General features: G+C 40.8%; 1 protein-coding gene across 20 annotated transcripts in view; it reads left to right on the top strand.

Annotated features, from left to right (window-relative positions):
- Positions 1-26,410, top strand: part of Ttll5 (tubulin tyrosine ligase like 5) — a 237,788-nt gene that overhangs the window by 75,700 nt on the left and 135,678 nt on the right. For 19 of the 20 annotated variants that reach the window (XM_027418555.2, XM_027418564.2, XM_027418563.2 and 16 more), the window contains 7 exons: positions 7,513-7,575; positions 12,444-12,482; positions 16,921-17,078; positions 17,983-18,289; positions 22,234-22,354; positions 24,980-25,126; positions 26,127-26,230. In XM_027418555.2, coding sequence (XP_027274356.1) covers positions 7,513-7,575; positions 12,444-12,482; positions 16,921-17,078; positions 17,983-18,289; positions 22,234-22,354; positions 24,980-25,126; positions 26,127-26,230 — 939 coding nt within the window. Of the gene's footprint in view, positions 1-3,319; positions 3,343-7,512; positions 7,576-12,443; positions 12,483-16,920; positions 17,079-17,982; positions 18,290-22,233; positions 22,355-24,979; positions 25,127-26,126; positions 26,231-26,410 lie in introns of those variants that run through there. The other variant, XM_027418569.2, reaches the window with a different exon arrangement.

The raw sequence follows: 26,410 nt of genomic DNA, 5'->3' as shown, positions 1-26,410 counted from the left end.
GGTGTGCCCATTGTTTGGCTGTTGTGAGGAAAACCCCTGTGAGTGTCCATGGGCTGTGCCTTGTTTGCCCTTAAAATTTCATTTCTAGAGTAGAGTTTGATAAGTCATTGGCCAGTGGTAATGTGCTTTTACATTTTTATCCAAGATGTTGAAAAGCTCTAGTTGGTCCCCCTCCTTACTATCACTTACTGTCACCATGCTTTTTCAGCTTAGGCAGACTAGTGCATCTCTGTGGTTGAATGATTTTCTAAGAGGGATAACAATACTGGGTATTATCATCTGCAGTGGTACTTTTTTTTATTACTGTGTTACAAAAGACTTTCATATGTTTGCTGCAAGTCCTTTCTTGGCGATGTATGTATATATACATGTATGTATGCATCTATACATGTATCTATATAGTATTTCCCCCAAGTCTGTGACTGGTTTGTTCATGTTTATGAGAATGGCTTTTGTTAAAACTTAGGCTGTTTTGTATTTTTTTTTCTATGAAATGTTTGCCACTTTCTGCTGTGCAAAGCCCTTTTCTCTTATGTTTCCAATAGGAAGTTTTGTTAATGTAGCCTTTACATGAGGTCTGTAATATGTTTTGAACTAAGTATTGAGTGTATAAATTTCAGACTAGGTTGCTCTTTAGTGACACCCCACACATTTTGATTATTGTGTTTTGTTTTTATCTGTTTAAAATATTTTCTCATTTCTCTGTTCATTTTCTTTTTGGGTTACTTAGAAGTATGTTGGTTTTAAAACTGATTTTTCAGTTTACTTCTGTTGAGGTCAGAGAATATCATTTGTAAAACTTGAGTCTTAGAATTTACTGAGATTTCTCACCTGGCTCATTGTGGCACATGGAAAGTGTATGTTGAAAGGGTGTCTGCCCTGTGGCTGGATGGGCTGCTTCAAGAAGGTGCATCAGGCCACAGGGTCTGTGCTTTTAGCTCAGCCATCTTTACTCCTATCAATTGTTGAGATTCTGTCTGGAAGTTCACAGCTGTCCTTAGTGACACTCAGCATTTCCTTTTGGTTCTGTCCATTTTGCTGTGTTCTCGAACTCTATTGTTGAGGGAACCATCGAACTGTATCTTCATGAGAAACAGGCTTTCTCCCTGTTAAATATTCTTTGTTCCTCAAAATGCTATCTGTCTGTCTGTCTGTTCTGTTTATTCTGAAGTTTACTTAGTGTGCCTTAATATACTTCTACTTTTTCTTGTGACTAGTATTTTTCTATTGCTTTGTCCTACAATTTTTGGGTTTTTTTTTGTTTGTTTGTTTGTTTGTTTGTTTTTGTTTCTTGAAGCAGGGTGTATCTCTGTAACCCTCCCTGGCTGTCCTGCAACTTGCTCTGTAGACCAGGCTGGCCTGGAACTCCTAGAAATCCACCTGCCTCTGCCTCCCCAGTGCTGGGAACAAAGGCGTGCGCCACCACCAGGAGATTTTTGTCTTACAATTTAAAAATTAAAAATGTAACTGATTTTATCTTTGTAATAGTGTTTCTAGACAAATGATGTTTAGAGGTTAGAATGGCTAAATCTCATGATTACTTTTGGTGGTAGAAACACCTAAAATGCCTCCCACTTTGCAAGAATGTTATTATCTATGGTCCCCATGCTGCATAGTAGATCTGCTGACCTTACTTCCTATCTATGAAACACTCTTGTTCTCACCACTCTACTTTCTAAGTATGATGTCAGACTTCTATTTGGATTCTGCATAGGAGTTAATAATACAGCATTTGTTTTTCTATGCTTGATTTATTTCATCCACATTTATGGTTCATCTATATTGTTGAAAATGACAAGATTTTGTTCTTTCTATGGTATAACAATCTTCTACTGTGTAGGAACCACATATTCTTCATCTATTCTACTCTTGATGGAATAATTAGATCTACTCTATATCCTGTTAATAGTGTTTCAATAAATGCGAAAATATAGGTGTCTCTTGCTGGATCATATAGTAGTTCTTATTGTTAATTTTTGAGAAATATCCATGCTGGTTTCTATAGTGACAGTTACCATTCTCAGCAATGCATCTGAAAGGTTCCTTCTCTTTTTCTGCATCCTTGCTAGCTTGTTTAATCTTTTGTGTCTGTTTTTCTTTGGTGCACTTGGGGTATAGCACTCGGGGCCATCTTTGCATCCTTTTTAGACTTTTTAGTTTTTTTTTTTTTTTTTTTTAATGTGCTTTGAGTTCAGTGTGTTAAGGATTTTTACATTCCTTCCCTCCCTCTCTCCCTCCCTCCCTCCCTCCACCCCTTCCTGTCTTACCAGGACCTAGGTGGTGGCAGTTGCAGCTGCTGCTTCTTCTTCTTCCTCCTCTTCCTCCTCTTCCTCCTCTTCCTCCTCCTCCTTCCCCTCCTTCTCCTCCTCCTCCTCCTCCTCCTCCTCCTCCCTCCTCCCCCTCCTCCTCCTCTTCTTTCTAACTGGATGTTATTACTGATTGAATATCTCCATCTTTTATTCATCTGTTCATATCTTTATTTGTTTTTAATTAAATCTTGGTATGTTGTATGTGCATAGGACTTTATTCATTTTTCTAAATTATCCGGTTTGTTAGAGTGTAATTGTTCTTTAATAGTTTCTTATCCTGAGGATTTAAAACAATATGTGTTTGTTTGTGTGTTTCTGTATGGTTTGTGCATGTGAATGTGGGTACCTGCAGAGGCTGAAAGAGGGCTTCGGATCCCCTAAAACTGGAGTTACAGGTCATTCTGGGCTACCTGATGTGGGTGCTAGGAACCAAGCAGGGGTCCTCCGTAAGTGCTCTTGATTGCTGAGCCATTTCTCTAGCTTCAGCATCCTCCCACCCCAACCCCCCCTTTTTCTGAGGGTCTCATATATCCAAGCAGGCCTCAAACTTGCTATATCACCAAGGATGACCTTGAACTTCTGACCTTTGAACTTCTACCTCCTGAGTGCTGGAATTACAGGTTTGAGCCACTAGGCCCAGTTTATATGGTGCTGGACATGGAATCCAGAGCTGTGTGCATGCTCCCTCCAGGTGGAGACTCCAATAACAGCTACTTCCTAGCCATGATCCTTTGCATCTCTGTTAACTAGTATGATTTCTCCTTTCGTCCTGTTTTTTTTTTTTTTTGAGTCTTCTTTGTTTTTTCATTACTCTAACTGAAAGTTTATTGATATTATCTTAGAAAAATCATCTTGGGGCTGGAGAAATAACTCTGCAGTTAAGAGCACTTGTGGCTCTTACAGAGGACCCAGGTTCAGTTCCCATCACCCACATGGTGGCTCACAACCATCCGTAACTCCAGTTCCAGGGGATCCAGTGCCCTCTTCTGACCTCCATGGGCACCAAGCACGTGTGTGGTGCACATACATACATGTAGGTAAAACATACATAAAATACAATGAATAAATTAATAATTTTTTTTTTTTTTTAAGAATCAGCTCCTGCTAGTTGAGTAGAGGAAGGGTTTCCGGGGCAAAGAATGGAGGATAAGAGGGTAACAGAGGACGGATATAATCACAGTACACTATGCATATGCATGAAGCTGTGAAAAAGTAAATAAAAATTAAAATCAAGCAAAAAGAAAATACAACAAGTAATTAAACATCTCATTTCATTGATATTTTGTATTAGTTATCTAGTTTTTTCTTGGTTATTTCATTTATGTCATCTTTTGGTTAATAAGTTATCCTACCTCTCTGTTATTCTTCTAGTGACCATGTGTTTTGTTTATTGCAAAGTACTCTTCAAACAATATACTATTTCATGTATAAAATAGGGTCTTTACAACCATAACATTTCTGTCCTTCTTGTGTTATTGCTGGTATGAGTTTTGCTTCTAAATCCCATGGTACTACATTGCTATTTTTGCTTGAAGAGTCAGTTAAAATATAAGGAAAATTAAGTCTTGTGTTTATACATACATTGCCATTTTCCATAGTCTTCACTGTGTTTCCAGCTGAAGAACTTCCTCTTTTAGGATTTGCTATGCCCTGCACAACTCCAATAGCAACATGTTGTCTACTTCTGTTTCTGTACAGATGCTTTTGTTTCAACATTTGAAAGATTTTCTTGACAAGTTGTAGAAAGAATTCTAGATTGACACTGTTTTCTCTAGTACTTAAAAAAAAGTCCTCCGTCTTCTGGCATTTTATTCTTAGGAGGACTATGTATGTAGTGTCTTTCGTAGTCTCCTGGCATCTTATTCTTAGGAAGACTATGTATGCAGTGTCTTCCGTTGTCTCCTGTCATCTTATTCTTAGGAAGACTATGTATGCAGTGTCTTCCGTTGTCTCCTGACATCTTATTCTTAGGAGGACTATGCAGTTTCTTCCATTGTCTCCTGGCATCTTATTCTTAGGAGGACTATGTATGCAGTGTCTTTCGTAGTCTCCTGGCATCTTATTCTTAGGGGGACTATGTATGTAGTGTCTTTCGTAGTCTCCTGGCATCTTATTCTTAGGAGGACTATGTATGCAGTGTCTTTCGTAGTCTCCTGGCATCTTATTCTTTTGCTCAAAGTGCTGTCTCTTCCTTCTAAGGGTGTGGGTGTAGGTTTGTGTAACTGTGCATGTGGATGTGTTTCCACACAAGTAGACCTGCATGCAGAGGCCAGACAGCAATGCCAGCCGTCTTTCTTGATCATTCTCTACCTTATTTTATCAATATATTACAGGACGAGGGAACAGTGATTGTGTGTGTGGCACAGGTTGTGTGGCCATTAAAGGATGACTCACAGGAATTGATTCTTTCTACCAGATGGGTCCCAGGGATAGACCACAGGTCCACCAATCTTGGTATCCAGTGCCGTAACATGCTGCACCATCTCTCTGGCCTGTTTGTTTGTATTTGAGACAGGGTCTCTTATTGATGGAGCTCTTCAGTTTGACCTGGCTGCCTGGACAATGAACTATGGGTATCTGTTTTCACACTCAGCACTGACGATACAGATATTCACCACTGCCCCAACCTTTTTATGTGGTTGCTGGGAAGCCATACTCAGGTCCCAAGTTACCCAACAGGCACTTTACCAAGTAGCCATCTCCATAGCCCCAAGATTATTATTATTTTTTTATGGTTGCTTTCATGGCCATTTATTTTTGTCTTTAAGGTCAATTTTCTTTTCTTTTTTTTTTTTTAAGGCTAATTTTCATTTGTCTGCAGCAGCCTAACTTCTAATAATTCCAGTGAACATTTTATTTCCAGTATTCACTTTTTTGTATATAGAATTCCTTTTTATATTTTTCTATGTCTTGTTTCCTTCTCTTTTTATTTCTTTCAGACTTGCATTGTAATAATTTTAGTATTGTGCATGCATTGTAATAACTTTAGTAAATATCTACTTCTTTTTTTTGGGGGGGTGGGGCATGGTTCCTGACTGTTCTGGAACTTGCTGTGTAGACCAGGCTAACCTTGAACGCGGGCTCAGAGATCCATCTGCCTCTCCCTCCCAGTTTTTGTTTTTTTTTTTTTTAACTCCTGTCTGTCATTTCTGAGTCCATTGACTGGCATTCTTTTAGTTTATGGCAGTGGTTTCCTAATGCTGTGACCCTTGAATATAATTCCTTATGTGACCCCCAATCATAAGATTATTCTGTTGCTTCTTCACTACTGTAATTTTGCTACTGTTATAAATCATAATGTAAATATCCGATATGCAGCATATCTGCTATGCGACTCCCACCTGTGGAAGGGTCATTTCACTCCCAAAGGGGTCGCAACCCACATGTTCAGAACCACTGGTTTCTGGGATACACTATTCATATGTATAGTAGATTTTGATTAAATATGATACATATTCAGTGTTCAGATTTCCTTGCCCACTTTAAACCCTGTTCAAGTTTTTTGTTGAGGCACTTGAGTCATTTGTAGATTGTCATAATCTTTTCCAGCCTATAAAGTTAGGGTTCTTTTAATATAAGCCCAGCATCCATCTATGTCAAAAGATACCTTTGGGGTATCCGTGAAATGACCCAGCTTTCAAGAAGATCCTCATGTTCTGGCAGCTGGAACTCCATTTTCAGCCCCTTGTGAACTGTGGCAGTATTTGAGGTCCATTGGTCTTGGTTGTTCTTGACTCTGACTGTTGCCTTTTGCTTAACCTAGAGGACTTTTACCTTCTGCCTGAGAAGATCGGTATGCACCCCAAAACTCAGGGGGCTCTCATCATTATTGTGGGATTCTTTTTTTTCTCATATTTAGCCTGCTCCTCTTCAGTACCTTGCCCTGAAAATTCTAGATGCTTTTTATAGCTTTGATCTAGTCTTTTCATCTTAGAGACTGTGGGACCCCACTTGAATCCCTTTTATGAATGCTCTGGAAATCGCCTATAGGAAGAACAGCAGAGGAACTGGAAGATTTAATTCTGTTACTTCTCACTAATAAGAATCACCCCCTGTACCACTATTTGTTTAATGTCTGAAAACAGTTGTTTCTATATCTTGTACACTTTTCTGACTTTGGTGCCAAGAATGTGGGGCCTGTACCAGTTATCCTCTGATGTATAGAAGCAGAATTTTTTCTTTCATTGCTTTTGAACATCTTCCAGACAGAAAGAGTATGTTCCATGTAATGTTGCTCTTTTCTTTTCATTAAGTAAATCACCAAGATTCATGTCAATACATCTCATTCCCCTTGATTACCCTTTTTCCCCTTGAAACTGTGGGTTGAAACTGCTATTAATTTTTCAGTCTTCTGTTGATGGACATTTGACCTCTTTCTGGTCTGTAACTGTCAAGAACAGCTATGCTGTTGGCATTCTTGAATGTGTCTTCTGGGCATGTATCTAGGATGGATTGCATCATGCAGTTTTTCTGGATCAAGTGTTCTTAGAGACAGCATGTGACAGAACAGAGGAGGTCAGACAAGGAAACCTGTAGACTCAACAGTGTTCCTAACATGGAAGGCTTTGTGTAACAGGGTGGACTTGAGCAGCTATTGTGCTAAGAAGGTTTCCATTTAGAGGCAAAGGGTCCATGGGACATGTGGGATGAGAAAGCTCCTAGGAAACCTATCTGGCTGGTGTTGCAAAATCACATTCAATAGCTGTGTAGAGAATGTATGAATGAATTAGTGATGCAGATTGCCCAGTTTCTGAAAGTTTGCAAGAAGAAATGCATATCCCCCACAGTAAACAGCATGGAAGTACTGGCCTCTCCAACAGCGTGCTTCCTCTTTGGGGACAGCTGAGCTGAAAGCCTCCTGTTTCTCTCCTTGAGGCAGTTTTTCCGGTTTCTGTTGTACTCGTCTGTGCATGTGAGTTCTTGGTTAGTTTTCTTTTTACCTTTCAGAGTGACCTCTTATTAATCTAAAGAAAATGTTGTCTTCTGTTTTCTAAGTTAAATCCCCTTCTTTATTCTTTGTTTTATTCTACTTATTCTTACTCTAATTGTTTATCAGTTACTCTGAGCAACCATCTCATTTGGCACTTTAGAAATAGTACGTAAATATTCTATCAATTTTGTGCGTGATTTGTGGTATTATTTCTGTCTCTTTCCCCTTTAACTAAACTTAAGAAATAATTTGGTTTCTTTCTTTGTCCTTCAGGTCCTACCTTGAACACAAAACCTCCATGAACTATATGCTGGCAACACGCCTATTCCAGGACAGGTAGGAATTTGCACAGCTAAATGTTTAGAAAACATATGTAAAAGAAGGTAGCAGCTTTATCAAAGTCTTCATGCAGGGCCTGGAGTAGAAAAGGTCTTTTACAAAACCCAGCATATAGCTCATCTTCCAGCATGCATTAACAGCTCTCAGCATTTTGTAATATTTTTTAAAAGATTTTATTTGTTTATGTGTACAACATTCTGCTTCCACATATATTTGCACACCAGAAAAGGGCACCAGATCTCATAACGGATGGTTGTGAGCCACCATGTGGTTGCTGGGAATTCAACTCAGGACCTCTGGAAGAGCAGTCAGTGCTCTTAACCTCTGAGCCATCTCTCTAGCCCGAATTTTGTAATATTTTTAAAAGCCAAAAACTAAGTCATAAAAGTCTTTCTGAGCTGTCTTACCAGATGCCCCGTTCCCCTTCTTTTTTTAAGATCCTTACTCAGCACGTTTTGCATGCTGTTTATCCTCCCTCCCTTCCTCCCTCCTTCCCTCCCTCCCTTCCTCCCTCCTTTCTGTAGAAAGTGTTTATTTTGGCTCACAGTTTGAGAGGCCAGTTCATCATTTCAGTGAAGCCACAGAGGCAGGAGTGTGGTGCAACTGGTCACACTTGGTCAGCAGTCAGGCAGGAAGCAGAGAGTGAACAGTGCTCTAGGCACAGTTTTCAGTGGTGTAATCATCTGGTTTTCAAGAACAAAAGTGTTACTGGCTCAAAAGACAAGGAGGGTTCATAAATGCAAAGTAAACACATAGGCACAGATGGCAGCTGGTAAGCGCAGTGCCAGGGGAGTTGAGAACTGATGTTAGCAGAGGCTGGAATTCAGATGGCCCAGCTACAGGGCCACTTACCCCTATGGATGCTTGTAGCCCATGCAGTATAACCACATTGTGTAACAGTTCAGTAATTGGTAATTTTAATGAAGCACCTTAGTTGTTTGAAGAAATTCTCTTTACTTTAATGATATGTCTTGTTTTCTGAGGAAGTCTTAAAATAGATATCCAGACTTCAGCCATTTCCTGCAGTTCCTTGGTTATCATAGGAAATTGGATTTGCACTTTCAAATCTGTGTATTTGTGATAAGTGGTGTTCAATAACCACACACATAGCTTTTGACGATTCTTAGATTTGTGTGGAAGACAGCCCCAGACTTTTGCATGCAAACTGGAATTTGCCAAGGTTTCTTTATCTGTGCAGGTCAGACCCTTCAGCAGGATATGTCCTGCTATGTCAATTGTCAGTACTCTGACTTTGCATCCCACAGCCTAGTCATAAGTCTTTCAATGGGCATAGCTTCCTTTCTCCTTCTTCTGATTCCCTGTGGACTTGTACTGACATATTTTGGCTGTATTCTCTTCCTTTTTTATTCCGTTCATCTCATATCTTAGCTTTACATCCCTGGAGATTTCTTTTCTGTGTTTTCTTTGAGATGGGCTCATGTTAGAGCCCAGCTTTACCTGGAGCCTCACTTGAACTCATGGAGAGCCTGCCCAACCTCCTACCTCCTGGAATTCAGTTGTGAGCTACCATGCCTAACTTCTTGAGGGTTTCTTATATTTTGTCTTCTAAAACTCTAAAATAGTCCTAACTCTGTTTAGCATTTACTGTGATCACAGGCAGGAGGCACTACATTTATTTTCCTATTGGGGAAAGTGTGACTTTCATATCCAGCAACTATTCGCACTTTTGACTAGCTTTCATGTTTTATGCATAGTATGTCTTTTCAAATCTTTTTGTCTTGAAATCTTTTCAGCTTCTCCATATTCATTCTTTCCACCTAGAGGACTAACTTTTACTAACAAGTAAAAAACTATCAACTAAAAAATCTATTTCTTACTGTCAGGTATCTGCATATATTTGGTGAGCTTTGATTGTCCAGTCATGTTTAGAAGTAATCCACTAGTTTCTTAAAATATGCATTTGCACAAGTTTCCTTCCAAGATCTATTGTTCTGTTTCTGAACTGACATGGACTCCATGCCTGACTCTGGATCTCTCCATACTTGGGTTTTTGAATGAGTGGTAAAGAAGGCACAGTAGGCCAGTTGGAAACCCAGTCTAGCCATAATTATGAAACATTTTGATTGGAGCAAGAAACATGATGTATGTTATATATGAATGGGCATGGTGTCATACACCTGTAATCTTAACACTTGGAAAGCTGAGGCAGGAGGATCAAGCTTTTGAAGCCAGTGCTGCATAGTGAGACCATATCTCCAAAAACAAAACAAAATATATGTCTTATTCATTAGTGAAACCATAGCCGCAGCCTTGCCAGCCACTGTGGTTTCAACTAGTGAGCAGTATCTACAACATTTAAAATAGTTATGGCGGAAAGAAAGTGAAGTTTCTTTTGAAAATGAGCTATAATAACCCATTAGTATGCTGGATGTGGTGGTACACACCTTTAATCCCAGCACTCGGGAGGCAGAAGCAGGCAGATCTCTGTGAGTTTGAGACCAGCCTGGTCTACAAGAGCTAGTTCCAGGACAGCCTCCAAAATCACAGAGAAACCCTGTCTCGAAAAACCAAAAACAACAACAACAAAAAAAACCATTATTGTTTATTTTCCTAAATTTATATGGATAATATTTAATTGGACTACATCATGCAAGCTAGCATATTTCTGTAATCTTTCTGTATGTTTCAGCTAACAACTGTTGCATATAAACTTCCTAGAATTTTTTAATAAGAAAACAAATTTCCCCATTTAGCAAAGAATGCTTTTATGATCTAATCTGGCCACCTTTTAAAGCCTCAGTTCAGGTTTTGTACCAACCACGGCCCAATCAGGCCACATTTTTCTTGCTTTTCATATCTCCTTATCCTTACAAACTTCCCTTTGCTTGTGACACCTTCCATCCATCCCTAAATAGCTTGAGCTAAATCTGTTGTCCTTTAGTCAGCATTACACTCCTGGATTGAATTACAAGTTCCTGTTCACTAACTTGTACTTTACCTGTTGGCCTTTTGAGTGGGTGCTTTGTTGTGTTCATCGTTGTCAGTGTTAAGAGCCTATCATGTGTAGAAAAATACGCTTTGGAAGAGATGAAATGTGTTCATTCCAAATCCTCACATCTTCCAGTAAATTCTTCTCCCATTCTGAATTGTTTCCTTCTCACATTAAATTGTTATTGTCAATTTCAAACTATTATTCACTCATTTCTTAAGGTTGGGTTTTCCACCTCCCATCCCTTCCCACACTCTTCCTGTCTACTTGAACAGCTTTGGCAAACAGTATCTTACCTAGTGTCTGATTGTATGCAATAGTTTAAAAGAAAAAAAAAAAAAAACCCTCTGGCTGCAAATTAGTAACCCAGGACTATCTTGTAAGTGACATTTATCCCCTTGCCGCCATCCCTGGAGGGAAGTGGAGTTACTTATTAAAAGCTACCCATAAGATTATACTTAGAGGCCATGATTATAGAACCCTGGAGATGACCATTGTCTGGGCTTTAGTCATCCTGAGTTTCCTGGGCCACTCATATCAGTACACTAGCAGAATGGGAAGGTATAGGAAAAGATAAACAAAGCATCCTCATGAAAATTTAACTTTCACTTGATTCTCTGTAAATATTATATATGTCACTTTTGCCTTTTAAAAAATACCACAATCTATATACTATGTATCTCCATTAACATGACACTTTTGAAATGGCAAAGTATTTAACTGAACAAGTTAATGGAATGACGATGCATAGTAGTGAAATGCCAGCAATGGTGGTGAGCATATAGTTGTCCAGTATCTTGTGGTGGATGCATTGACGATACAGTGATGTCTTAGTTTGGGTTTCTGTTGCTGTGAAGAGACATCATGGCTATGGAAACTCTTGTAAAGGAAAAGATTTCATTGGGGCTGGCTTACAGTTTCAGAGGTTTAGTCCATTATCATCCTGGTGGAACATGGCGGCATACAGGCAGATCTGGTGCTGGAGAAGGACCTTGAGAGTTCTACATCTTGATCCACAGGCAGCAGAAAGAGAGACTGTGTACTGGGCATAGCTTGAGCATATATGAGACCTCAAAGCCCACTTCCACAGTGACACTTCCTCCAACAAGACCATACCTCCTAATAGTGCTACTCCCTATGGGTCAGGCATTCAAACACAGGACTCCATGGGGCCATTCCTATTCAAACCATCATAAATGGTGATAAAATTTTGCTGAGCCAAATACAGGAAGGAGTAAGAGTCAGACTGTGGAACACCCCACACCCCCAGTACTAAGTGTGGAAATTGAATGAGAAGGATATGCTTTTGAGGGAAAGCAAAAGCCTGTTTAACAGGCATGGTTGGCATTTAGCTTTTTAAAGGTCTCTCTCTCTCTCTCTTTTTTTTTCTTTAGTTGTGGAAAGTCTATTATGGATGAATAGTTTTTGGAACCCCATGAGAGTAGAACTTGGTTTCCTATTATGAAATAGCTCATGAAAACAGAAAGCTCTGTGGTCAGATCTAAGCCCTGAACTCCAGGTTAGACCTTCCAAGCCCAGACCACGGGCAGATTATAGAAGTATCATCTCCCGCTTATCTGCACACACATGCACATGACAGTGGGTGTAATAGCTGCCTTCACATTGTCATGAGGAGTAATTGTAATTTGCTTTATCAGTAGATAGACAAATGTTAAGTCCTTGTTCTCATTTTTCTCTGAAATTTCCTTGCCTGTTCCCCATTTTTCAGTTGACCCTGCCTCACAGTAGTCTACTTTTCTCTGAGGATGCTCTGCTCCCCAAAATTGCCCAGTCTGCCCTCTCTAGATATGGAGTCTGCAGTAAAGGCTTTGTATATGTGGTCCTTGTGTGTGTGAACCTGGAGAGAGTGAGTGGGTGGTGCTCTCTAACACTGTTGTCCTTTCTACGTCTACAGGGGAAACCCAAGAAGAAGCTTGCTGACAGGAAGAGCACGGTAACTAATTTTTCAAAGTTGACATTCCTTCCATCTGCATGATGCGCAGCCATGCACAGACCAAACATGCCTTATATAACTATTTTCAGTTGGCTCATTACGAATTAGCAGCAATGTGTAATTGCTGTCTATTGAAAAAGTATTCTATGGCCACATATTATAAGACAGGTATAAGACTGAATTTATTAAAACTACATGTACATCATTTTAACCAATAATAATAGATTTGTTGCTCGGTGGGGTGAAAGAGACCAGGGTATTAGTGAGATTTCAAGACTATTGCCATGTTAGAGCCGTGGTTTTCTTGTGGCTTTGGTATACCTGAGGCACATGGCTGATCCTGCTGGAAGTGAGCCGCAGGTAGCTTTTCATTTGGGAAGAGTAGAAAATAGCCAGAGGAAAGACCAGCACGGCTTTGCCTCAGTCAAGATGGCAGCTTCTCCTGAAGCTTTTCGGCCTGCACACCTGCAGGTTACAGAGAACTCAACAATTTCCATGTGCCTGCTCTGCACTGTCCTCTTCAGAAGCAGTGTGACAAGAAAGACAGCATAGCTACTTGCACTGAGCTTTTTTTTTTCATTACAAGTTAATTAAAACTTCCTTCTCATTCAATAATTTGAGTTAATGTGTGTGTGTCTCTGTGTGTGTGATGTGTGTTGGGAACTTTTACCATGGCACAAGTGTGGAGGTCAAGGAACACTTCTGTGGAATTGGTTCTCTTCTTCCTCCTTTACTTGGATTCTGGGGATCAAAGCCAGCTTGCCAGGCTTGTACAGAAGTACCATTACCCACCCAGAAATCCCACTACCCACACCCAAGCCTTTTGAAGCATAAATTTAACTTCTAAGGAAGTCATGATTGATGTTTTAGGTAAAACTAAAATTAATTACTTCTAGGTTATTTCCAAATGAAAGTCCAAATTTGTTTTCTATAGCATTCAGGTATATTATCATCAATTTAGAAGTTGGAGAAAATAAGTTTTTTAAAAACTTAGACAAAAAGAACATTTAAAAGAACATTTTTAAGCCGTTACATGGATTCTGGTAAATAAGAAACTAACGTAGGAGTGCTGTGGTGAGTTCACAACCAGTCTCAGTCACTTATTTTTTGACTAGGCTGGGTTATAGTGTAGAAAGCCTGTTTCCAAAAACTAAAAAGAAAAAAAAAATGCTTCAAATGAATGGACCTTATCTCCCAATTTTTAGCTGTCATTATATATTAATATTCATATGGATATTTTGGTGGTACATAGGATTAAACAGACAAAAACTGGGATATGATATTATATGCTGAAGTATAAAAGAAGTCTTACTAGATTTAAAAGAATTGAAATAATACCATCATATTCTTGGAAAATCTCCAAATATTTGGGCTAGAAGCAGCACACTTCTAAATAATCTGTGCATATCAAGGATATCACAAAGAAAATTAGAAAGTATATTGAAATCATTAATAATAAAAATAAAGCATAAATTTTTCAGTGTGATTTTTTTTTTCAGCTAAATTGGTGCCTTGAGGGATATTTGTAGCTTTAAGTGCTTATATTACAAACCGTGTACTGAGCTAGGCATGGTGGATGTGCCTGCAGTCCTCCTCCTCTGGATGGTAAGGCAAAGGCTTATGGCTTCAAAGCCAGCTTGGGCTACAGACAGTGAGACCTTGTCTCAAAAGAAGAAAACATGCAAGAAGCAAAGGGAGGAGGGAGGACTCTGAGGACTGAAGTCTCAGATCTGGAGTCCATCTTAACAAACTACACAAAGAGGAGTAGAATAAAATTAAGTAGAAGTGAGAAAAGTAAGAAAAGGTGTAAGGCAGTTAAACGAAACAAAGAGAAAATTAACAAGCATTGGGTGCCAGCATCAGATAGAGGAGATGGTGTGAGTGTAGCGCAGATAGACACATGCCTTAGGGGTTTTTGGTTGCTGTGAATAGATGCCATGACCACAGCAACTCTTACAAATAAAAACATTTGATTGCTTACAGTTTCAGAGGACCAGTCATAGTTAGGATGGTGAGCATGGCAGCACCTAGGCAGATATGGTACAGGAGCTGAGAGTCCTGCATCTTGACTCAGAGGCAAGAGGAAGTTGAATCACTGGCACACTGAGTGAAGCTTAAGAAAAGAGACCTCATAGCCTGCCCCCACAGTGACACACTTCCTCCAGCAAGGCCACTCCTCCTAATAGTGCCACTCCCTTTGGCAGCCATTTTCTTTCAGTCCACCACAACAAGAAATGGAAGCTGTGAAGTAATGTTAAGGAAATGTTTCTAATAAAGATACTCTGTTAGTCTGACAACTTAGACAAAATTACTAAACTCCTTGTTGAGGATGGCAATGATACAGACTGAACAAAGCCGAAACAGAAATTCTGCAGGGTGCTAAATCTAGTCAGAATATTGGGTATTTTATAAAAAGACTTTCTCCAAATCAAATTCCAGGTTTCTTGGTTTCAGTGATCAGTAAGACACCCTGTCTCAAGGGAATGATTCAGAGAGTAATAGAAGAGAACATATAGTGTTCTCTTCTGGTCCTTGGGCACACACTTGTATGCACACATCTGCCCACACAGTACGTACGTGTGTGTGTGTGTGTGTGTGTGTGTGTGTGTGTGTGTGTGTGTGTGTGTGTGTGTACACATACATACTGTGCTTGCCACACATACAGAAGGAGGAGGGGGACATTCATAAAATACAACATATCAGTGTACTTACTTACTAAAATTCCAGAGAATCGTGCTCTTAGCGTAAATTGAAATTATTTTTTTACGAAATAGACTTTAGTTCATGAGCATAAACACTGAGCTTTAATTGATTAAGATGACTTCCACCCATTCAATTAAGGTGATCTAAAATATTAAACTATCTCAAATCAGGTTAGGCTTTATTTATTTATTTGTTGTTGGGTTTTTGTTTGTTTGTTTGTTTGTTTGTTTTTGAGATGGGGTTCTCGGTGTAGCCTTGATGTCCTGGAACTCACTTTGTAGATCAGACTGGCCTCAGACTCACAGAGATCTACCTGTCTCTGCCTCCCAAGTGCAGGGATTAAAGGTGTGAGCCACCACACCTGGCCCCAGGTTAGGTTTTTAAAAGATGTGCTTTTAGAAAGAAAAATGCCAGCATGTAATATCACATTTGACTACACAATCACCAAATTTGACCAAGAAGCCAGATACTAGTAAATAAATGGCTTGAATGATCCTTTTCAATCTGACTTATTAATTTATTATTTAATTGGCTATATATATTTTTTCAGAGCTCTGCAGTTTAGCCTTTGGGATTATGATAATAGACAAGTTTGAACATTTCTTCATTGTAGGTACTTTGGGAGGCTGAGACAGGAGGATCAGGAGTCCAAACATTTGAGGTCAGACTGGGTATCATAGTGATACTGTCCATCAAAAAAAGAGTGGTGGGGTGGCTCAGAGTGCAAAGGCCCTGTGCTTTGTCCAGTCCTTGCTTGAACTGGGTCCCACATCACTCCCATCCCTAATCTGTGATTTTTTTAATGACACCTGGCAGTCCCCTTCCCTACCCCACTTCTCATTCAGAATCTGTTGGGGTTGGGCCTTGTTTTCTCTCTGCTACTGGCTCATGTCTGTGCCTCTGACTCTTAATCCCTGACTATACTCAAGACCTGCAGGGATCCTGCCACTCTCCCATCTCTTTGTGGAGCTATATAGATCCCCAAGAAGGCCCGACACCTTGGCGTGCCCTCGCGTTGTGGAACATTAGACTGAGGAGACCCTCACAGTCTACAACTTTTCAGACACTTCCCTGTGACACATAGTCCTCTGTGTGCCACTACCCTATTCTCAGATCATCATCTGTTCTCTTCCATTGCTGCCTCTGCCAAATTTTATGTATTAAGTATTGTATTCATTCAAAAGGTTGTTTAAATACTAATGAGAAATTTGTAACTAGCTATAGTAAAATACATTTTCTATCTCAGGTATTAAAATCTTACTGCTATCTCCCAGTCCTTCTGAAGATATGAGGTTTGGGTGCCACTTTATAGTCCCTGCAGTAGAGTAATAGCCATATTACTAGGTGCTTAAAGCTATTTAAACATTGTCTTCACGTATATTTTTGTTCAGAACATTTAATAAATTCAGGGAAGCAATTAATAAAGTCTTAATGTTGACTGCAGTATTCCCATTTACCTGTGAACTCCAGCCCTTTAGAGTTCATGAGGGTTTCCATGACAATCTGTTGTCCTTACAGATGTTCTCAAGCTTAGTCTTGCAATAAAGAAAAGGACTTTACTGTCGTATGTAGTTGAGGCTGGCTTCAAACTCGCTGTATAGTTATAGATGACATTGAACTTAGGGTTCCCCTGCCTTGACATTTTGAGTGCTGGGATCACAGGCATATACCACCACACACAGTTTAAGGAAGGCTACTTCTGACAGGCATGCCTGCTCTGTTGTGTTTCCTGCAGAGTGAATTCTGAAGGAGTACCAGAACTGAAGGTGGAGAGTATGAATTCCAAGGCCAAGCTGCACGCTGCTCTTTATGAGAGGAAGCTACTTTCTCTGGAGGTGCGAAAACGTAGACGACGGAATGGCAGATTGAGGGCAATGAGGCCAAAATACCAAGGTACCGGCCAGTGAGCATTCACCAAACTGTATGATCTGGGTCCTGGCAGAGCCAGTTAACCAGTTTCTTCCTTAATACCTAATGAATCAGAACTTTCATGATCCCATGAGATTAGTTTTGCTCTAGGAAAGGTCTCACCACTCTGAAACTTAATTTTGAAAGGATTATACATTTTTAAATGTCCAGTGCCTTAACACTTGCGTTGAAAACCATCTGAAGAGAAGTGCATGTTTTGGCTCCAGCATTCATTCCACCATCAAACAGATGTGTGTTTCGATTAGTGGGGTTCTGAGCAATGCTGCTGGCATTGAGGATGACTCAGGATACAAGTTCATCATTTGGAATTGCCAGGTGGCATGAGTATTGGAGATGGAGTTTCCTCCTAGGTTGTCCTAACTTACAGATCTGTTTTTAACTGACTCATAGATTGAACCACCCCCCACCCCTGGTTCCTTTCTTGTAGAGCAGCTTGTTAGTCACTGGGGTTTCATAGATGAATTTAAAACAAACAAACAAAAAAAGGATATGGTTCCTGTTCTAAGACAGCAGTAAGCATATACTTGAATGCTATCCACTGCTCTTTGCATCTCCGTGGAGGGTACTTTGTTTTTTTTTGTTGTTGTTGTTGTTTTTTAAACACCCTCTGACATGCTAGAGAGTACACAGTCAAGGGCATTTTGTGCTGGGGTTTGCCTTCAGTAGTGAGAGCCATGGGTATATGAGAACTGATCATTAATAGGGTTGCGGGGCATATAAGAGGAGAGTGATGTGCTTTCTGTTGAGTTTGTGTCTTGTTGCTAGTTTGGCTTAGAAATGGGTTTTTGCTAAGAAGATAAAGGAAGGTGTTGGGAGAGAGGACATTTTAATCCCTTTTTCAGCAACATTAGTGATTCTCCGCATTTAGTGATTGCCCAACCAGCTGAAATGAATATTAAAACTGAGACAGAAAGTGAGGAGGAGGAAGAAGTTGGACTAGACAATGAAGATGAAGAGCAGGAAGCTTCCCAGGAGGAGTCTGCAGGGTCTCTTGGAGAAAATCAAGCCAAATACACGCCTTCGTTGACTGTGATCATCGAAAACTCACCCAGAGAAAGCACCATGAAAGTTGCCGAATGGACTAATAAAGGTGATCAGTGCTGCAAAATTGAGACTCAAGAGCCAGAGTCTAAGTTTAACCTGATGCAGATTCTCCAGGATAATGGAAATCTAAGGTAGGTACCTTTGAGAGCGATGGTCACACATTGGTTACAGCTGACTTGTACTGAATGCCAACATTTGTCAGTGGCTTCAGTTTCCTTTGGTAATCACAGAAGTCCTATGAACTAATGACTGGGTAGACACTGTACTATTACAGAAACGGAGGCTTAGAGAAGTAACTTGTCTGAGGTCCAGCTATAATACGGTCTTGATTTCATAGGCCCAGTAGGTGCTTGCTTGGCATTGGTCTGTAGGAGTGCAGAGTGATAAAGATGAGGAACTCAAGCAGTTTAGGTTTAGTATGTGAGACCTCAAGGAACTGGGGTTCTGGCCTCCATAAGGACACAGAAACTGGGTCAGAACAGCCTCATGTGAGGGGGAATCTTTGAACTAGACCTTAACTTTTTCAGATTTTCCAAGGTTTGGCAAGTGGTAGGTGCTGCATAGGAAGAAGTGGCCCAGAAGTGGTGTCATATAGTCCTCCCTCTGGTCCATCAGCAAACATTGTGGAGTACCTGCTAGGTGCCAAGAATATGCTAGGCCCTAGAGCATTGCTGTGGGAGCAAGGCAGGCATGGGGATCCTACAGTCCCTGCTGGGAAGATGGACAGTAAACAAACATAGCATTCCAGGCAGCAGAGAATGCTTTGAAGATGGTCAGATGGTGTGATGGTGGGGCAGGGGGTTACTAAGACAGTGCTGACCATGCATGAAGTGGGGAGCTTTGCAGTGGGTTTGTATGAGGAGTCAGTCCTACTTCCCACTGCTAGCCTGCACAGGGTGCAGGCCACTCCAAGCAGAACAAAACACAGGGGCACTGAAAGCCTTCCCTTTTGGTGAGTAAGTTCATTACAGAAGTCAGGAGAGTGCTAAGAAACTAGACTTCCCCCAAATGGATGCTGTCAGATTGTCCCCGGGCTTTAGGGGAGCTGGGTTTGGTTTCTGGGTGGTTTTTAAGTAGCTACATGATAGGGTCAGACCTTGTTTTAGAAAGTCAATTTTGCTCAAATTGTGGGGGAGCAGTTGATTTAAAGAAGAAAGTGTAGGAAGAGGACAGTTAGAACTGTCCAAATCTGGAAGATGAAGGTGTTGGCCAGCAATGTTATGGGAATGAAGAGAAGGAGATGGGCTTAAGCCATTTGTGAGGTAAAAATGACAGACTAAAGCTTTGCGTTAGCTAATGTGGTGACGCCATCAGTGGGCAGAAAGAACAGGAGTTGTTTCCTGACAGAAGCCCCGGCTTCATTGTGTGTACGGAGGGTGTGCCCTGTACTGACTAGCAGAAGTACAACTTATAGGTCAAGGGTCATAGTTCAAGCCTTATAGTGGACATTATTGTCAGTTCCGATTAATTTGCTAAGTGTGGATGGGGAGAAGGCAGAGTAAAGCACTCTGGAGAAATAGCACTCTAGGTAGATCAGCACAAAGACTAAGCAGTAACAGTTCAAAGATGGGCTTCAGAGCCCAGTTCAGAGATGGGAGGGAGTAACACGGTGTCAGCGGCAGCAGGAAAGTGTCAAATCTGCAGTGCCTAAGACACCAATGTTGTGTGAAGGAATAAAGGGACACTCCTGAATTTGTGGGTGGAGAAGCAGCTGTGAGCTGAGGAAATAAGAAATCAAGTGTGAAGTTATTATTCCAAAGGCTTTGTGGCAAAAGAAAGGTGAGACCACATGGAGAGAGCTAATGAAGAAAGGATGCTTTTCTTGTTAAAGATGGGGATTCTGGAGCATTTGTAGACTGAGAAGGAAGGGTCCTAAAAGAAAGGTGGAAAGAGACCAGTAAAGGGATAGCTCTTCTTCCAAGTCATAAAGGATGGCTGTGGGCAAGCACTGATGGAAGCTGAGCGTGGAGAAGCTGAGTCTGCTAAGCAGGGGCTGTGCGCGCTAGAGGCCAGGTCTTACACTTGTCCAGGAGGTGTGGAGTGAGTTTAGGTTGGGGGCTTGCTGAGGAGAATGAGAATAGTTGACTGGGAAGGGAGTCCAGGTGGTATGGACTCATTCCCAAGTACTTGGGCTCTGGTCTTTGGGTCGAGCTAAGTGATTACTCGATTGAGGGCAAGTCACAGAGTCAGAGACCCTTTCCAGGCTTCAGTGTCTGTCAAGCCAAGATGCAGGGTCAGACCAGGATTTCTGAAACTATTTCCTGAATTTGGGTGTAGGGGTGTTAGAAAATTGGAAGTGGAAGACGGAAGTATGTTCTGAGCTCCATCCAGCAATAAAATCCTCCTTATCAGCTGTGGAAATAAGTACTTCTTAGTAAATCTTAGGACTCCACCCTCAGTGAAGAAACCCACTGAGCCTATAGGATATATTGCTGTCAGTCAGCAGACTCCAGACTGTTGCCTGTTGTCCTGGGGGATGTTTCAGTGGTCCTGGGGGCCTGGAGATGGCAGAGGCTAGGGTTGGAGACAGCATGCACCATCTCCTTGTGTGATTTATCTTTCTATAAAACATTTTGGTTTGTAGAACCAGGTTGTTTGATTACAAATTATAGGTCTGTCCAGATAGGAGGTGTGCCAATGACTGACCAATGCTTTTGGGACAGTTTCAGGTTAGCTTTCTGGGTCCTTGTAGAAAGGTTTATAAATATGAAAACCTTGATGCTCTTTGTTTCATTTAAAACAAAATAAGGATTGAAATTTAATAATGAGTCTGGGGGCCATAGTCGGTGAGTTGGTTAAGGATTGAAATTTAATAATGAGTCTGGGGGCCATAGTCGGTGAGTTGGTTACTCAGCTACAGGTGGAAGTATCTGAAGCGTGCTGTTGTTGTCTAGGTGAGAATAGGAATGTCTTTGCTGTAAACATTTGGACATTTCATATTATACTCCCATAACTGTTCCTGTTAATAATAAAATTGTAACCTTATTTATAACTCACTTGCTAGAAACTCTTACAGATGAAAACTCATGAGCAAGCAGACTCCCTGGCCTGACTTCCCTGCACTCAAGTCCTCCAAAACACATTCAGTCCTAGACCCTGTAGGATCTCCAGTCCACTTGGGACAGATCCTTCATCTTAACCTTGGGGAACATGAGCAGACAGTGTTTAGTGATTACATGTGCAAGGATTGTGAACAGAGTTTGTGTTGGGCCCTAATCTTAGCTGATGTAATTTTGGCTACAGTGTCAGGAGGCCGATCAGCTGAAGTAACCAAAATCTTGCCTGAAAGAAAACAGATCTGCCACAATTAGCTGCTGAAGTGAAAGTTGTCACTGTCTCTGGTCCTCTGGCTTTCCTACTGCAGCTTGAGGAGAGTCCTTGTCTGTAACCTAGACCACCAGGCAAAAATCAGCTGTCACTGTGGTGCGTTTCACCATATTTTCCCCACTGAACATCTGGGTTTGTCCCTGCCTATCAGGTCATGTACACCAAGCTTGGTTGGACCACATTCACTTGTTCTGTTCTGGGCTCTAGCCACTCCTGTCATGGAGTTGAGATGCATGACCTTAAAAGTTGGGCTCAAAGGTTCCTTTGTGGAATCCATCTAGTTCCTGCTTCAGAGGCTTTTCCATGATAGGAATATTAGTTCTCAGAACAAAACCCATATTTCTCTACTATCTGATAAGTATGTCCTGAAGGACTTCCACCACCAAATCCCTTTCCTCTGTACTACCAATGTCCCTGTGAACATCAACCACTCTGCATTCTCCCAAGAAAGTTCTTAAACATCCAAAGAGGCAAGGGGGCGGGATAAGTAATTTTCAATTTTTGTGTGCCCCTCTTTTATGCTAAGAATGAGAAGTATTATCACTGATTCTTGTATGGGAAACAATTGAAAAGCTCATGTAGGGTTTGGAAGGACTCTTTATTCAGCAGTGTCTACCTAGCAGTTTTCATATTCTTAGCTGTCCTAACAGAGGGTCCTTTAAGGGTCACTTGGAGAGAGGCAGTTATGTGGTGGGTAGGTTTACTGTTGTTCTATCTCATAATGATGTGTTGTTTTGGATTTCTACAGCAAAGTGCAGGCCCGGTTAGCATTCTCTGCCTATCTTCAGCATGTCCAAGTTCGTCTGACGAAAGACAGTGGTGGTCAGACTCTCAGTCCCAGTTGGGCTGCCAAAGAGGATGAACAGATGGTGAGGCTCTGCTTGCTGGGACCTTTGACTTGTCCCTTTTCTTTCTCTCCTTCTCTCCCTTTATCCCCAGCTCAACAATATATTCTGATACAAGAATACACAGGACACAGTTAAAGATCTAACCATGCAAGCCTGGTGACCTGAGTTTGATTACCATGTAAAGGTGAAAGGAGCTAATTGACTCCACAAGCTGTCCTCTGACTTACACATGCATGGTATGGCACATACATCCACAGGCACCATGTACACACGCACAGCACACACACATTATATGTACATGGTAAAGGGTCTAGATTTCTCATGTTTTTGAATGAGGTGGATCTTTGAAGCTATATGCATTATGCGGTAGAGTAGAGACATTGGTTTACTCCATTTTGAAATGAAAATCGATTGCTCATTGGATGTTAACTCCTGTATAAAGCCTTTGAGAAAAGTAAAAATCTCTGTCCTTAGGCTGCTTTCCATTTCATTCTGTGAGGGAGGCATTGATACCTCATTTTACAAATGCGCATACAAAGACCCAGAAAAGCCAAGACTTTTGTTCTGTAGCTTGAGTGTGGTAAAACTGGAGCCATGATGTTACCTGTTCTTGCTTTTACTTTGTTTCCATTATTTTCTGCCCTGAGGAGTCCCATTAGCTCTTTGAAAGTCAGGACCTCTTTGTAAACTTTCTCAGAAAGTACTATTCCTCAGCTTAATGTTTACTTAGAGTTGTGTAAAATTTTTGGATTATTAGATTCAAACTTATGACACTTTTGACCGTTCATTAATTTTTTGAACACACCCAAGATTTAATATTTCGGATCACAGTGTCTGGGAGAATCAGGTTCTTTGGTAAGATCAGAGCTTGTAGAGGAAGCCACAGCCTTTTACTGGCCTTTTAAAACTACAGGCATTATCACAAGCAGAGGGATCTTTAACTGTGAGGAAGCAGTGCCCATTGTCAGTGCTGAGTTTCATTTTTAGTTCTCTTTGTGAAGGGTGCATTTTAAAAAAACATGTTGGTTATCCCAGAAAACAAATGATGAATTTCAAGTAGCCAATACAACCCAGAGATAAAACCTCATGTGTCATGAATAATCCTTCAGCCATCAGTGGAAAATGTTAGCTCTACTCTTTCCAAGTGGAAAATCGAGTCTGCCTTTTTCAGAGTCAGTTTGTCTGCTCCACTGAAAAAATAATGTTTTAATATAGTAGCTTAAACCACGCTATAGTAAATAGATCAGAGAACTATATAAAATACCCTCTGGTTATGAGACTACGCCCTTAATGCTGGAGAAAATTGGAATTTAAAATCAAATTGTTAAAAATTTAAAAAATCACTTAGAAAATAACCAAAAAGCAAGTAAACAAACAAACAAACCCAGCCAGACGAACCACTCCAGTTGCTGAGAATACACCCAAGATTTACGGCTTCCTACAAGAATGTATAAGATCATCACTACAAAACCAAGTAAACATTGTGCTACCCCTGGCCGTGGCTTATGAGAAACAGGTACATAGCTTCCCTCTCTAATCCAGGTTAGACTTAGAGAGCCTTAGTTCAGAGGGCATCTTAATGGACACCTCGAGACCCACATATAAAAACAGTCTTGTATCCTCTGTGAGGATCTCTCTGAAGCATCCGTGGTGTCATGAATGACCTGTTTGAGATTCTCTCAATTTTAGAACCTTTTGCCTCCATCTTCAATGAGGTATAGTCTTCCATTGTCTTAATGACTGTCCCTAGCTTTGCTCCCCTACTCCCAGCTCTCAGAGTTCCCTTATCCTTGGGAAGGAAGAATGTCTGTCACCTTCCAGCTACTGTAGCAGTTTTTCGTTTCCTTCATCACCACACTCTTTAAGCAGTAGTTTCTCCTGTTGGGCTCTGGTCATTCCACATGCCTTTTTCCATGCCTCCCTTCGCTGTCCTTATATGAAGTCTCTTGATGTGACCTCAGTGTCCAGATTCAGGGGCTATCTCTAGCTTGTGATCCTTTCTCACTCCAGACTTTGGGCGTCTTTGATATGTGACCCTTTTCTCTCTGGCCTCTCTGGAAGTGTTTTCTATTAGGATTCTCTCTGTGCCTAGTTTTTTGTTTTCTTACCCAGTCTTACTGTGTAGCCTAGGCTGGCCTCTAACTTACTGTCCTTGGGATTATAGGCATGTGCCATTGCATCTGATTCTGTTTTTTTCTGCCCTCTCACCTTTGATGGGTTCATCTGCTTCTGTGATTTTAGTTTGCACTGACCTTAAATGCTAAGTTTCCTAAATGGCTGTTTGAGCACCTTATTAGAAGCAATGCCGCTCTTTAAATTGTGATAGTATGTGTGTACATATATACATTATGGTGTTTGTATAACTACTGCCTTACATAGTTACTTGCATGTGCATTTGATTTTTATTTTTTGATTGCTAGGGTACTGAGGGAAGAGAATACCATCCTTTTGCTTTGTCTTCATGTAGCATCTTATATCTAACACATTTGTAAAAATGTGTGACATACCTCTCTTCACATCTCTTGTTCAGTCCCATCACTCTTTGTCCTCTTCTCACATCTCTTGTTCAGTCCCATCACTGCTTGTCTTCTTGGTGTTGAGCACAATCCCTACTTTTGCCCCTCTCTTCCTCATTACTTTGTGCAGGAGCTAGTGGTCCGTTTCCTTAAGCGAGCATCAAGTAATCTCCAGCATTCACTAAGGATGGTGTTACCTAGTCGGCGCTTGGCACTTCTGGAGCGCAGAAGAATCCTTGCCCACCAACTAAGTGACTTTATCGTCGTATACAATAAGGTAAGTTGTTTACCTGATAGTCTTTACTTGTTGGTTCATCATACCCTGTTGGAGACAGGCCATCTGCTTTGTTCTGTTCTCTCGGCAGCATCATACCCTGTATGGCTCTCATGGGCAGTCCAGTTGGGTTGAAAAACTACTATTTTGAGGGCCAGTGGCTATACTTAACTCTTAGAAAATTGCATAGTTCTTTTGCACTCTAGTATTCCTGAGGAAGATCCTGGTCTGTGTGCAGTTGTATTATGGTATTGTGCCTTCAGACAGTGGTTAGTTGGTCATTTGAGAGTGAACTTAAACTATGACTTTCATATGACAACCTGCCTTTCTATATTGGAAATTAGATTTTCTTCTATGAAACATTTGAAACAGATATGACTTCACACCTATAAGGTACACTGTTTAAGTAGAATTTTTCCAAACCGTTTTACATCTGAGGTTCTAGAATCCATTTTAAAAAGATGTTATTTTGGGGAGAAAAAGTGTGGCCACTATGTAAGAGGAAAAGCTGAATCTTGGAAATTGACATGGCTTTTCTGAAATTACATGGAAACACTAGTGGACTGTCAGCACACTAAACCTGTAGCCACAATTTATTCCAGGTCTGTTGAGAATTCTGTTTTGTCTTACACAAGTAAAAGCTCAGTTTGATAAAAGATGCTCTTCCACGACCAATCTTTCCTCTAAGAATTGTAACAAAATATTGTGTGTCTGTTGTCCAGCAGCACCAGGAAGCTGCAATTATCATCCCAGATGTTACTATAAAAGGCTCTTTCTCTATGACCTATGTTAGTAGAAAGTAAAAACATGATTAAAAATTACATTCTACCACTGTTACTTGGGAATTTCAAAACGTTTCATGAAATGATGATCAGAAGTAGTGTGCCATATTATAAGTGGTGAAAGGGAGCCGTTAGCTGAAGGCAAAGAAAGCAGATGAAACACGCATCTAACAGGAGCCAGTTTGATTTTGTTGTTTTTCTCTGGGGTTGGACGTGGGTAGGAAACAGAACAAATGGCTGAGAAGAAATCAAAGAAGAAACTAGAAGAGGAGGAGGAGGATGGGGTGAACGCAGAGAGTTTTCAGGAGTTCATCCGACAAGCAAGGTACAGAGCATGTTGATTAGTAACTATGCCCTTCTGTCTCCTGAACTGCCCATTGAGTCACCAACAGTCCCTTGTTTCTGCTACGTGGATATGAATAAACTCAGTCCCCAAAGGAGGGAACATTTCATAGATTTGGCCTCTCCATATCTTAACCAGTTGTGTTGCTGTTGTCATGACTTC

This window comes from Cricetulus griseus, chromosome 5, assembly GCF_003668045.3.
Source record: "Cricetulus griseus strain 17A/GY chromosome 5, alternate assembly CriGri-PICRH-1.0, whole genome shotgun sequence".
Lineage (NCBI taxonomy): Eukaryota > Metazoa > Chordata > Mammalia > Rodentia > Cricetidae > Cricetulus > Cricetulus griseus.
The sequence above is the reverse complement of the archived record's forward strand: the minus strand, read 5'-3'. Positions and strand labels throughout refer to the sequence as shown.